Source organism: Myotis daubentonii, chromosome 4, assembly GCF_963259705.1.
Source record: "Myotis daubentonii chromosome 4, mMyoDau2.1, whole genome shotgun sequence".
NCBI lineage: Eukaryota > Metazoa > Chordata > Mammalia > Chiroptera > Vespertilionidae > Myotis > Myotis daubentonii.
The window spans coordinates 50,738,025-50,753,150 of record NC_081843.1 but is presented as its reverse complement, the minus strand read 5'-3'; the positions used below and the strand labels follow the sequence as shown (position 1 = coordinate 50,753,150).

General features: G+C 41.8%; 1 protein-coding gene across 3 annotated transcripts in view; it reads right to left on the bottom strand.

Annotated features, from left to right (window-relative positions):
• Positions 1-9,299: 9,299 nt before the first annotated feature.
• NREP (neuronal regeneration related protein) overlaps positions 9,300-15,126 on the bottom strand; it is a 28,471-nt gene continuing 22,644 nt past the window's right edge. For all 3 annotated transcript variants that reach the window (XM_059693920.1, XM_059693919.1, XM_059693922.1), the window contains one exon: positions 9,300-11,023. In XM_059693920.1, the coding sequence (XP_059549903.1) occupies positions 10,898-11,023 (126 nt within the window). In that variant the 3' untranslated portion in view covers positions 9,300-10,897. The remainder of the gene's footprint in view (positions 11,024-15,126) is intronic.

Below are 15,126 nucleotides of genomic sequence, written 5' to 3'. Positions count from 1 at the left end.
TTTTTAATGGCTGCATAATATTCCATTGATGGAATGGAATGGAATAATATTCCATAATATTTCAGCCATTAAAAAAATGAATTTTGTTTAGCTGTTCATCAGTTGATAGGCATTTAAGTTGTTTCAGCTAATATGAAAAGCACTGCTATGTACCTTTGTACACAAGTTTTTGTGTGCATCTATTTTCAATTCTTTGGGTATATACCTAGGAATGGCATTGCTGAGTCATGTGCTAACTCTTTGTTTAAGTTTTGAAGGAACTGCCCATTTTATACTCCCATCAGGGATGGCAGAGTGTAAGAGAAAAGTGAAGACGTACAGAAAAGGCTCTTAGACAAGATACTTTACTTGGGGCAGTTAATTATGTCTCAACTGAGCTAATGATTCTGACCTCACAGTGTTGCAGAGGGACCATATTTGAAGCGATGTCAGTGACAGCCCTCAAGTGTCCAACACAGGCGCTGAGCAAGCGGCTATCTTTCACACTCTTCTGGGGGCTGTTACCACACTTTTTAAATGTCCCCCTGAGCTAATCCTCCTCCTCCGGGAGAACTGATATCGAATACTTCCTCCTTATCGCATCTGACAAAGCAGATCCTAGCAGTGCCCCACAGCTCTGGGGGGAACATTTGCTTTTCAGAAACTACCTCCGGTTTTAAGGTTTTAAGGAAGGAGTCAGCAGGCAGATCTCCCCTGAAGACACTTGAGAAGGCATCTTGCCTGCTCCCCTCTGCCAAATTTCCAACCTTCGGCGCAAACAGCCCAGGGAAAGGGGAGAACAGGAGATGGGCTAGGGCCTCTGAGACCACTAGAGTGACGGTCTCCCTCCTCCTCGGGGGCCGCGGGGCAGAGCGTAGAGGAGACTTCACTCAGCACGGGGGCGCGCAAAGTGTTGAGGGAGCAGAGCGCATGCAGTTCTCAGCAGCTGTTTACACGGTAACCAGGACCCTCACTCTCGGGGCTGAGCTGTTTGAGGTCACACCCTGATGGCCAGCACACCATCCAGTGTGCCCTTCATGGAAGCCTCTGACATTGACCCTTCCCAGACCGCGGCTATCATTTTTATTTTACCTTTTAAATTAACTGTATTAGGGTGACATGGGTTAATGAAATTATGTAGGTTGCAAGTGCACACTTCCATGATGCATCATTTGTATCTTGCATTGGCTGCGGGTCAGCCGCAAACAAGGATTCCTGCAAGAGGGCAATGGGGGTGGTGAAAGTTCCAGAAAACGGGTCACAGGAAAAGTGCCTAAAGGAACTGAGGCAGCGGCCTCGAGGAGAGGAGGCCGGGGTGCAGGCGTGAAAGGGCGCCTTGTGGAAGAAAAAGCCCGCTTAGTCGGCAGCTCTGAGAACTCAGCGAGGACCAGAGGGTGGGTGGAAAGCAACAGAGGCGTTGCGTGCAGAAAGGTTCCAACTAATAATTAAAGCTGCCAACTGGAAGGAATCAGCAAATTAATGCATTCTTACAATTCTCCACTCCATGCGGCTTTCCCGCAGCCACCTGGGTAAAGAGCTAAGCTGCGCATTAATGGCAGTGCATTGTGTGAGGGAACAGATTAATTTCATACTGCTCCCATGCAGTTATGCTCAGAGGTAAGCCTAATGGACACATGAATAAAAGGAACGATGACCCCCTTTTTCTGCTCTGATTCACCAGCTGCTTGCCACTCTAAGGGCTTTTACTCAGGGGTCCTGGGGTCTCAAGGACTAAAAGGTGGGGAGCCTGCTGTATAACCCCATTTCTCTCAGGGCCTGAACCCCCTTCTCCTTGGCTATTGACCAGCTCTGTTGGATTTGCTGTGTAGACAGATAATGAAGTGTTTGGAAGAATCTAGAGGAAAAGGATATTAGTGTTAAAGGGAGATGATGTTCGCTGTAAGGGAATGAAATAAAGGCTCTAAGAAGAGTTGCCAATCTTTTATAGACTCTTCGAATTTGCAGCCCAGGATGACCGAGCTCTGGGATCCTCCTCAGGCCTTCCCCCCATGTGGTCTGCACATCAGTGGACCAGCCCCTGACAGCCAGTCTGCATCTTTCTTTCACTTCCCCATCAAAATGCACTGGCGCTGTGTTCTCCCAGGGTCTTGTTCCCTGCAGTGCCGTAAGTTCATGACCAGCAACCGTCAAGGCTTCAATCAGCGCGTAGCTGGTTGTCTAACTCAGAGGTCTTCAAACTTTTGGGGTATTATGCCCTCTAAAGGAATCTTGATAAAGTAGGTGCCATCATATAAATTTTAAGTTAATTACAAAGTTTTTCATCGTAACTTTAAATATTTTCAAGGAATGTAATTTGGACCATACTGCAAATATTTCTATTTTAAAATGAAAGTTGTTTCTTTTGTAAATGTATACAATCAAATCTAAACACTATAACAATTGATAATCTATCCATTTTATTTTTAAAAGCAAACACTTCTCTAACCTGCAGAAATCTGACTTTTCTTTGTCTCATTGCACTTAAATTTTCATTCTACTTACCCCAAATAAGTTCACTTTAATGTATATATTTGCTTGAAAGGACTTCATTGATTACGCTATCATATTTATCTTCAACAAAAAGGTATCTAAATTGAAATTTTAAACTTTTATTTTCTATTACCATAAGTCTCTAAACATTTAAAATATCTGTGTGATTGGATCATTAGTGGCAATACACTACTGATTAAAACAACATGAATATATTATACTAATTATTAAATGCAAAAAGTGAAATTATATTGCAAATGCATCTCTTAATGAGATGACAAACTTTTTTCACTTGGTTCATGTATCTGCAGGTGAATATTACTTATTGCTAGAATGAGATAGGGTTCAGCATCAATTCTACTTGTAATTTTTTTTATAGATGTAAGCCCTAAGAATTGAAAGTTTTATTACAGCAGTATAATGCAATTCTTTGAACTCCTTCAATGTTGTATGCCAAATTTCAAATAATGATCTCTTATCAAAAATATTTTTAATCTTCTGTCACTTGACAACTTGATTAGGTCCTTCTTCATTTTTATTATAAACAGTGAATTGGAAAGCGCCTGACTTATAAAGAGATTTGTTCTCATCCTTAGAATAAGTCACTTTCTCATTTTCTGGGAAGTATACCAAAAAAGCTCTACTAAAACCTATCAAATTGTTGTTAATTATGCTGTAATGCTTTCACTTAGACCAACCTTTTTAAATCTCAGATCTTAAAAAATGATATGTAATTAATTTCATTACATTTTGCAAAAATAATGGTTTTTGATAAAATGCTTTGAACTTATTTCTTGTTTTAAATATATAGCTATGACTCTCAAGATGCAGATTTAACTCATTTATGGACAATGCCTACCATAAATCTCATTTCAGGTTGGCTAATCATCACGGTCAAACCAATTAGCCAAATCAGATACACTTTCTGTCAGAAAAAAATCTTTGACTTCATTTTTCAATTCAAATAGCTATTTTAAGTATTATTATAAAATTAATGAGAATTAAAAGCATATCTTATGAAATTGATTTCTAAAAATATGGGAATTAAAAGCACATCTTTTGAAATTGATCACTAAAAAAATCAAAATGATGTAGATCCAACATAAGTAATTATTCCATGCTTCAATAAGTTCTAAAACCAAGATGATCAATATACTGTTTCTCATAAAAAGTAACAAGAATGATAATAAAGAGCATGGTAAATATCTGGTAAAACTGGGTGAGGCCTTTGGATGCTGCTGACTGTTTTGGAGAAAAGTAGAACTAGTGTAAAAGTCAGAAATACCAGTAATAATACAAAGGGTCTAGCACATAATATTTTTTATTATGAAAAGGATATCTATATATATAAAAGCCTAAGCGACCAAACAACCAGTCATTATGACACACACTGACCACCAGGGGCAGATGCTCAATGCAGGAGCTGCCCCCTGGTGGTCAGCGTGCTTCCACTGTGGGAGTGCTGCTCAGCTGACCAACCAGTCCTGGCGGCCCACCAGCCCAGCAGCAGCCTCTCACTCCTTCCCTCAGTAGTCCTTCCGGTCCAGTCTCTGGAGAATGGGCCAGACACTGACAGACCAGCGCCACCTCCCCTCTCTAGATGCTCTGCAAGAAAGAAAAGATATAAAAGTGGCCCCAGGTGGCTCCCAATAACCAGTGCGAATGTTAGTGGGAAGGATCTGGATTCCAAGCCAGCAAGGCATCCCACACCCCACACCCCCTCCCCTCCCCCCCCCCGCCCCCAGGGCTGAACATGTCCCAGCCCCCGCCCCACCACCCCCTTGGGACCAGGCACCAGACGCAGGGCTCACAGCTGGCAAGTGCTGCTGTGGCGGTGTAAGCCTTTCCCGGTCAGGACTGACTGGGTGTGAGCCTGCAGCAGGCACAGCGGGGCCTGGATGAGTGGGAGCAGCAGGCAGGAGCAGCAGGCAGCGTTGGACTGCCAGTTTCAGCCCAATCTCCGCAGGCCATGCCAAGGGACCCCACCTGTGCACAAAGTCATGCACTGGGTCTCTAGTTAGTTTTAAAAGATAGAATATGATGATAATTGACTATATTTGAAATAAATATTTCATGCTATGATTTGATACAACAAAATTTGACAACTTTGTTGACTAATGAATGTCAAATCTGGAAGAAATCACATGAAAGTTTATCCTTGGGTTTTATCCATTTTATCGTATAAAAATTTGGTATTGCCCTAAGGTATTTTAATTACATTTAAAGCAATCAGCATTGCAAACCAATATTGTTTTAGCTTTTCTAAGTTACCTTTCTTCCCAGTTAAGGTATATCCTAGAGTAGGGAATATAGTGGAAAATAATTGCTTACAATGACATGAATACAGTTTTGGTATTTAATGTCTCCTACTAATTTTCCCTTTGTGTCACTCTCTCAGGACTCTCCCTCAAGAGCAGAGGTCAGGAGGTGGAAGAGGAAAAGGCCTTAAATAAAAATTTCAATTATTTCCATCTCTCCACTTTACCAAATATCTGAAGTATAAAATTCAATATGAGTCCAAACACTTCGTGTATTCTAGCATATCTCTTTTAATGTGTATATAAGAAGGAAAAGGATTTGTGATTAATCATTAAAGGAACCTTTCTCTTTGTTTCCCACATCTGGGGGTTTTATGTCATATTAAGGCCATTGTGTCCTTAAGATTGGAATAAGTGAAACTTGTCTGTATATTTTTATAATGTGGGGGAAAGGACTATTATGAACACAGATTCATTCTGAGCAGGTCAATTTTAGGAAAGAATACAGTAAGTATAGAGGATCAGGAAAGACTTCATGTAACCCTGAGATACATCTACCCATTGGAAAATGATGAAATTATCAGACTCCTTTGTCGGCTAATGATGAAATTATCAGACTCCTTTGTCGGCTAATCTAACCCAGTCCAATATTTTTACCATGGGGATCTCTGTCTGAGGGCGGGGGGGTGTATAATTGAAGAGTTTCAAAAGGCCCCGAAGTAGAGATGCACCTGCAGCAGCCCCAGTTTGGGGAGCAGTAATGAGGATCCTATTTCCAATCTTGTGCTCATAGACCTGCAAGTGCTCCATGCTATCAAACAAAGATCTTAGAAGGTCCGCTGGCCCTTCGTTGGTGAATAAGCCCATCACCATCCCCTGAAACCGGAAGACCAGTGTTGCAAACTCACATGCCAACAGAAGGAAGCAGGTGATGTAAGCGAAGCAGACTGTTTATAAGAAATTAGAAGTGTAAGGACTGGCTCATGAAGGGGGCATGCCTCACCAAAAGTGGAGGCTGCTACTCAGCTCCAGCCCCACTATTGCCAGATCTCCACTTTCCAAGGGAAGCGGGAACCTGCATTTTCATGTGAAATCTTTCCATTTGTAAATGTTGGCAACTAAATCAACATTTTTAGAAAACACACAGCAGGCGAAACAAAACTAATCTACAGGTCCTATCTGGTACATGGCAATTGGTTAGTAATATCTGCCCAAAGGCAACATTGTGATATTTTTGCCTCCAGAGAGAGAATAAAACAGTGTTTAAACAAAGCTTGGGTCTCCCACTTTGACTCCATCTAGAGCTCCAGTTTCTGAGCTCTCGGCTCAGCAGTTATTACCTTTAATATTAACTTCAGCTGATCTTCTCACATGGGTCCTGCTACTTTAAAGTGAAGTGTAGGGTCAAGCTTCATGGAGGCCAAGGGAGCTGTGATCAGCAAACTCAAGTCCAATGAGTTGGATAGAACTTTAGACATCGTTTATTCTGGCTTTCCTGTTTTTATGGCTTCCAATAACATTCTCTAGACATTCCTTTCGGGGCCAATAGCACTTGTATGTGTAAATGAAGGCTATGCAGCCCCAATATTATAGTGTCTGGATGCTCTCCTCATCTACTGTCCATCTATGGCCTACAATTGCCCTGAGCACATTGACGTCAGATGGTGTGCTGCCACTAAAATGTATCCAGACATTCTTTGATACTCCCCCTTTCAGGAGGTAGTACTTAATTCCCTCCCTGTGAGTGTAGTGTCCTGCTTCTAATGAATAGAATATGATGGATGACGGTGACTTCTGAGGTCACAGGCAGTATGGCCTGCTCCAAGCTTTCTCTTGAAGTACTTGCTCTGAGGTAAGCCAGAGGGCACGAGGACATTTACGTAGCCCTATGGAGAGGCCTATGAGTGGAGGGACTGAGTTCTCCCGCACATGTGAGTGAGCAGATACTCCAGCCCTGGCCCAGCCCTCAGATGACCGCGGGCGGACCTGACATCTTGATTACAAACTCATGAGAGATCCTGAGTTGGAACCAACAGCTAAACTGCTGTTGAATTCCTGAACAGAATCTGTGAGATCTGTAAAGTTTGTGTTTCGCGATGTAAGGTGTCGTGTGGCAATAGGTAACTAATAGAGATGGGCATAAAGTGACCTAGGCCCGTGGTCGGCAAACTGCAACTCTCGAGCCACATGTGGCTCTTTGGCCCCTTGAGTGTGGCTCTTCCTAAGCCTTAGGAGTACCCTAATTAAGTTAATAGCAATGTGCCTACCTATATAGTTTAAGTTTAAAAAATTTGGCTCTCAAAAGAAATTTCAATCGTTGTACTGTTGATATTTGGCTCTGCTGACTAATGAGTTTGCCGACCACACATCTAGATTCTAGAGGAGTCTCAACTGGGATGACTGGGCACTTCAAGTCTCTGCCACGTATCTGTTCCATGCCAGTAGGCTACCTCAGGAATGTCCTCATGGAAATGACAGAAACACAAGAAAGAACAAGGCTTCTCGAGTTGTAGACTTAGAAGCACCATACTTGCACTTCTGCTTCATTCTATTACCCAAAGGCAGGCACCTGGTCAAGTCCAGAGACAGAGGCAGAGGACACTTCAAAGTTAAATGCCCAAGGGGGTGGATGCAGAGAGGGTAAAAGATCATTCAACCCATCAGCAAGACCTATCAATTCTACTTTAGAAATACTTTCCACACCTGTCCAATACTCCTTCTATCTTACTGCTATCATCACTTCAGTTCACCATGATCTCTTTGACCTATCACCACCTGACTGGTCTGTCCAAATCTTTCTTGTCCATTCCTTCTCAGACCATTCTCAATGCAGCAATGAGAATTAACTTAAAAAGAAAACCTGCTTTGACCACTCATTTAATTAAGTCTGCCAAATGGTTTCCTATTGTTCTCATGATAAAGGTGAAAATCCTGACTAAGGCCTGAATTGTTTTCAACTTTCAATTGAGGGGCTACTTTAAAGCAAATAGGTGAACCTGGTGAAAGGGAGAAAGAGAGTGAAGAGGGAGTGTGGGAAAGAGAGGCTTTGTAATGACTCCCATGTGAGAACAGCCTAAAACCCCTTTCTCCAACCTCATCTCCTTCCATCCTTTCTTTCACTTTATGGTTGGAACACATCATAATTCCGAAACTTGTACACTATTTCAAGCCTCTGGGGTCTTACTTGGACTGCTCTGTGTCCAAGTAGAGAAGTAGAGTTCTTACCCCTCCTTTTGGTATGGATTGAAAAGCCTCTGCCTTATCACCTAAAAAAAAGAGAAGAGGAGAGCGCAGATCGGTTTGGCTCAGTGGATAGAGCGTCGGCTTGCGAACTGAAGGGTCCCAGGTTCGGGGAGAGAGAGAGGATGAGGGTAGAGGATAGAGGTAGTGGTCACTCCATTTTAAGAATTTCCTTTTAGATTGAACCGATCTGATTGCCTGGTAGGCAGTTGGGATTTAGTTGTGCCCTAAGGCTCCTTTCTCTCAATGGGTTAAAGTTCAGGGTAAATAGAAAACGTAACCCCAATCTGAAATGTGCCTTAATTTCAAAAGGAACTCCCCAATTTAGATGTCCCTCCTGAAGTGCGAAAAGACCCAAGCTTTCTCAGAGCATCTGATCCCCACGTCCGAGGCTGAGCTCCCCATTTGGGGCATGGCAACCTTTTGTTCCTCTCCCTTTTTCACTGCCTCTTATCTCAGGGCCTGTTCCTTAGCCTTCATTCGGGTGAAACTCAAATATCTGAACCCAACCAGCCAATTTAGCAACTTTTGTGTAATTGAAGTTGAAGTTTCACTCTCATATGGATGAGAAGGGAGCAGTGGGCACTTCGCATGCACCGAGATTGATTCCCCTGAATTGCAGGGTTTCAGGCTCACACAAGACCTCCAGAAGGTTCTGCTGATGCCATCTTATCTACCAACGGCTAGATTCCAGGTAGCTAGATCCATATGAATTAATGACTTAAAATCATATTTCAAATTTTTAATCTTCTTATAAACATAAGCCTTTTGTCTGTTTATAAGTGAGATCAGGTATCTTTTGTCATGATAACGAATACCAGAGAGCCCTGGCCGGTTTGAGTCGGTGCATAGAGCATGGGCCTGCAGACTGCAGGGTCCCCAGGTTCGATTCCGGTTGCGGCACATGCCCGGGTGCATGTTTCTCTCTCTCTTTCCCTCCCCCTTTCCCTCTGAAATCAATTAGAATAAATAAATATATAGAATACCACAGAGTAGTTTCTCATGGTCAGGAAGGAGTAAGAGAGAATTAAGTTTTGAGGTGTGTGGGAGTGCCCTGAAAAGGGAAATAAAAACCAGTGTAGAGCTAAAAGGGTTTTGGTTTAATTCTTCTTTGCATCCAGAGGCAGCTCTGCAAATCCCACCCTAATGAGCCAGTGCCTGGCCCCTAATCTCATAAAACCCTCCAAAGGGAAAATGCGTGGAAGGCAGAGCTGATTTGATCCCTTTTGATATCTGCCCCTGGGCCTACTTTGGGGGCTCTGAGAACACACGAATGAACACGAACCAGGGAAAGCATTCCAACGCAGGCCTTCCAATGACGAGCCAAGCCAGTTACCTTACCGCTTGTATATTTATTGAACAAATGCTACTAAAATACATTGGGTACTTGTCATGAGTGCATCAGTAAAGATCACATTGTTACAAAAGCCTGCATTTCCAGCAGTACACAGCTGCAACTACATAAATGCCACAGACGCAGAATACTGTTCTTGCTCTATTTACACAGCTGATAGACCTATTCTAACAAAGGAGGGAGAAGGGAAATGCACGAGAACTCAAGCCAGTGGGGGAGCAAGAGGAGAACGAAGTGCAGCGCATGCATCATCGATGGTGAGCAGTCAGAAGCGGAACAGTTCAGACAGAGCCTACCCTGTCAAAGGAAGCGCTAAAGGACAGTTATATAAAAATCAAGGTGGGCTTTCAGACTGGCTAACGCAACAACATTCTGTGAGTAGATGGTATTTCTGATTTTTTTGTTTGTTTATCCATTCCATTGGGAGCAAGGACAAAAATGTAACATCTATACCTTGCTTATCAAAAAGAGTGTTCTACCTTTTTTTTTTTTTAACATTTTGCAAAGATACTTTTTCCAACCTAATATTTGGGAAAGGTATAATTTCCCTATTTCCACTCAAATGCCAGGTTTTTTTGGATTTTTTAGAGGTCATTTATTAAAAAAGAGTTTTCCCTCCCCCCGCCCCCCAAATATTCTTTCAAACAAAAAGAACCAAGAGAGACACCTAAAAACGCCTGTCCAATTATTGCTTTTCTTTCTCTAAGTTAGGCAGGCGAGGCTACCAAAAGGAAGAGATTTGGTAAGTAAATTACAGTTTTGTGATTGCTCCCACTACAGGGACTTCGGGTCCATGAGTACCAGCCAACGAGACGTGGTCTCTTACACTCTCTCTGGTAGCGTTCACTCAACCTACAATGCTGAAGAAGAAAGCCACACTGAAGACACAAGGAAAACAGGTCAATCCAGTCTAGAGAACAACATTCAGGGAAACAGAGTACCAACACCTTCTTAGAACATGGAAATAAAAAATAACTCCATCAGAGCTACCTCGCCAAGGAGCATGTTGAAAGTCCAAAATAGCACCATTCATCAGTGTCTCAGGTCCTGTGGCAGCATCTCGGTCACTTACCACAAGGAAACAATGAGTTTCAAACTACTTCTATACATCAAAAGAGTACATGGATAAAATATAGAGATATACAGACAATTGATGAACATAAACTACTAGGTTTGTTACATCTAAATGAAAAAAAAAATGGGGACTCTCAGCCTCTGCAAGAAGCAGTCGGGAGCTGTATGAGTGACCAGGCAGGAGTGGACCGGTTGTGTGAGAGCAGTGGGAGTTTGAGTTGTGGAAGACGTCATCGTAGCGAACCAGGCCTGAAGGCCCACCTGTAAGGGTTGTAAACGTGGATTCACAGTGTGAAATTCTGAGCGTTTTCACTTGAGTCAGAATGATTAAAAACTGGTTTGATGATACCTATTTGTCCACTGTAAATTCTCTAAAGCAAGGCTCAGAGTCCCATAGTTTCTTCTTATATTTGATGATTTACACAGAAAAAAATCCCATATATGATACCATAACCTCATCAATACCCATACACCATACGTAATACAAATGGAGGTGTTATGATTAAAAAGAGTGGAGGTAACTGATGCTTGGGGAGTGGAGTTCATTGCTGCCACGTGGAGTCAGGGAGGCAGCCTCCGTCTCATCGTTCTTCTTGCGGTTCACTTCCTTTGGGACGGGAAGTCTTCCCTGAAAAGCAGGTGGGCCCAGACACAGGAACACACACAAAGAGAGACACACTTAGTCATACTTCTGAAACCATTTGGAAAATTTTGCCTTTTATCCCTGAACTCCCAGTGTTTTGCAGAGTTTACACATTAAACACAGCTCACCTGAATGTAAATATTAGGTCTGTGGGGGATAAAGTAATTCAACACCAGCCGCCTTGGCTTCAGCAGAAACAAGTGCTTCTCTAACGGCTTTGCCCAGCCAAGTGGGAGGCAGCATTCCCCAAGAGTCAGGTTTCCAGGGACAGTTTCTAGTGTCAGGTAGGGCCTGACATGAAGCTGGGTGAGAGGTGCTCACAGCAGTATTGAAAAAGGAGTTCAATGGCTGTGGTGGGATAGTGCAATCGTCTATTTTCTAATATATAATAAAAATATTCAAAAGCATATTACAGTATGCACAAATGTAATTTATGTAAGGTCTATTCTATAAGCACTGGCACAATCCATGTGGGCCTTCTGGTCAGAATCAGAATGGGGACCAGAGGTGGGCATGTTTGGGAGGACACAGTGTGGGGCTCAGGGGGAAGGTGTTGCAGGAAAGAGGAGGATAGCATGAAACCAAGAGCTGGCGAGAGAGAGTCAGTTAGTTGGGACTGACTGGGGCTATTCTAAGTCTCTCATCAAAATCCTGATGAGTGAGATTTTTGTGTTTCTAAGATAATCAAACTACAATGAGCACCAATGGGAAGGAGCTCTCCACAGCAACCAAACAGCAAGAGGACAGGACAGTGAACCCCATTTGCCATTGGATGATATAAAATAGAGGTCCTGCTCTCCCACAAATACACTGTATGTCCTGATCAGATATGAAGGTAGTGATCTGACACATTTCTCCTTTAGACAAACCATTGATTACTGGAGTTTCTTTGGAAAAAATTACCCATTGTGGTTTAAAAGATCACATGTTCTAACAGAACATTTATAATAAACTGATTTGACTGGATATAAGAACTTGGATTAAAGTGATAATCTTGCTTTGTGACTGTAAATGATCCCCTTCCAATTTCTTCTTAAGAAGAATCCAGACATCAGGAACTTCCTAATAACTTGAAACTGAATCAATATTTTCATCAGTCCCTGGGTGAACTAAATGTCACAAATAATTCAACTTCACGAAGTCTTATTCACTGCATAGATTTTTCATACTAAACATCTGGTATGCCCATTTTTGTGTTTAAAAATCTCAGACATTGAGAGCATACAACATTTTTAAGACGTATATCAAATCCACTCAGTATATACTTTAATGTTTCTTTGAGTTGTGAAAATAATTTTAATCTTGAGATTTTGGCATGCAATCCTAAGACTTAAAAAGAAAAGAAGAGAAATCCACTGTAATCCTGGTGCCTATTTTTTTAAAATATATTTTTATTGATTTCAGAGAGGAAGGGAGAGGGAGAGATAGAAACATCAATGATAAGAGAGAATCACTGATTGGCTGCCACCTGCACACCCCCCACCATGGATCGAGCTTACAAACCAGGCATGTGCCCTTGACTGAAATCGAACCTGGGACCCTTCAGTCCACAGGTGGACACTCTATCCACTCAGCTAAACTTGCTAGGGCCTGGTGCCTTTAAAATAATATTTGTTCCTTCTTCCCAGCAACAGTTAGCATGCATGGTTTGAGATCTGACAAACTTAGGTTTTAGACAAGTGAAGAATTCAATGGCTTCTTATTGTCACAGGCCAGGATGGAAGATCAAAAGTTCATAAACATTATTTCACTCAACTATCCTCTGTACATGACTGGGTTTCAAATTGCTAACTTCAGTTCAGCGTTACTCTGTTCAAAAGTGAATATATAGAACATTATTCTGTCTCTAGATAAGTCTCAGTCTTACTAACCTGTTACCTCCATGGAAAATACTTAACAAAACGAAATGAAGAGCTGAGGGGGATCTCGACAATTTGGGAAGATGTTATTTCCAGGAAAAAAAGAACGTGAAGATTATTTCAGATGGGAATCTACATTTTTACTAGTTTTCTCTCTTGTGAGGTTTCCAAACATTATGTCTTCATTTATTATTCATGTTCTGCGTGCCCATTGTGGCTTGAGTACTCTATTAGATTTTAAGCCTACAAAGATTAAAAGAGAAACAAAAACAGTCCCTGCCCATCCTGCCCTTAACTGAATTGCTGTGTGGGAGATGGCCAAGTACAACTGGGCAATGGCAAGGCAATGGCATAGCCTATGCAGGGCTTATGCTACTGAAGCAGCCTGAGGGGCCATGACCCAACATATCTGTGGGGAGAGGAGCTTCTGGGGAGATAAAATTCTACCCATCTTCTCTTTGGAGGCCGGAATTTATTAGATTTTAATCGTTACTTCCTCTCCATTAAAAAAAGAGAAAAGAATCCAGTCTTCCTGCCCCCACTGAAGGAATTGTAGGCTTCTATGGAAAGGGAAGGAGGCATTTTGAAGGGAGGACACAGGCTGTCTTATTTCTCCATATGTCAGGCCGTATAAAAATTCAGGGAAAAATCATCATATCTTCTTCCATTGTCCAGCACATAGTGGTCCCTAGAGGATTGGGAACTGGAATAATCTAGAAGGTTGGAGGAGGGGAATGACGTGTCCGCTGGCACCCACAAACCAGAGAGTGCCCCTACCACTGACCTAACTCAGGTTGGATGCCTTCTCTGATGACTGCCAGTACATGAATCTCCCAGTTACTCAATAATGTGACTTGGAACAAGTGAGTCAACATTATTTTTTTTTTATGATTATGCAGAGATATGCTTTTCCAGAAGGAAACTGCTGAAAATAGGATAAATATATTATGCTTAAGATACTATTCATATATTTAGAGAGGAAAGAAGTTAAAATTAACAGAAGACCTGAGTTGCAGGATCCACTGTGCCAACCCCTGAAGCATGCCTCATTATAGGCAAAGCCTGGGGCCTGGACTGGCCTAAGAGGAAGGGGAGGCACTATTGGCCTCATTGACAAACTTGCCTAGTCTTGTCTCCTGGTTGCTGTCACCAGTATCAAAGAGAAGGCCTCTGGATGCCTGCATGGGGCAGAAACTAATGACAAGACTACACTCTCTCTTGCTCCTTCCATTATCATGTTTCATCCTCAGCTGCTCAGGGGAATTTTGCCCTGAGCCGTCCTGATCAAGAATGTCTACAGTTACACTGCTGATGCTGGTGATGTGGTGGTGAGGTGGCGGGCTGTAGGTGTGTTCTAAGTGAAGCTCCAGTATTTTAGCTCACTACCACTCTGACTCTACAAGATCAGCACAAGTCTAGCTCAGACAGGGCCCAAATCATGTTGCTCATCTACTTTCCTGCCAATGATTTAAACTTTGACCTTCAGAAATTCTCTGAAAAATTAAAAGTGATTTAGAAGTGCTTTCTTTTAGTGCAAACTGCTGGTTGACTTAATCTCTTCAAATTCTGGCTGCCAGTAAAAGGTAGAGAATTGCCTTTTACTGGCAGCCAGAATTTGAAGAGATTAAGTGTAAATAAGAGAGCTTTTCAAATTTGAAATATCAGTAATAGCTGGGTGGCCCTCATCATTGGTCAATTACACATATAAAACTTTTAAATGTTAAGTTTTATTTTGAATGGACTCTATTTTTCTTTATTGGTTGCAAACTCAGCAGGTCAGTGGTAAAAAGTTACAATCCTCTTGCTTAAGTGATATTTACCCTAACAGGCATAGTCCAAAGGTATCTAGAGTAAAAACTGGTAAATGGTTTTTAAATGTTCGTGTTGGATTTTTTTTTCCCCAGAAATGGGGCTAAAATCTAAAATGTACATTTTACAATTTTTTTTAAGGCAGAGAATTGTCAAATCTAAGATGTAAGCACAATGAAAGCATTTTACAGAACATATTTTAGGCCTAAAAATTAAAAGAAAGAAATATAACAACTTTTTTTAATGTGCTTTCTGTTTTGTTTCCCAGGTAATATTATCAAACATCCAGGCATTATTACCAGACAAAACTGTCATCATCTTTTCCTTTTAAAATATCTTTTAGTTTGAGCATTATATTTGACTTTACCCAGGAATGAGACAAATTAAAAATCTGTAAAAATGTACATTGATTCCATGATT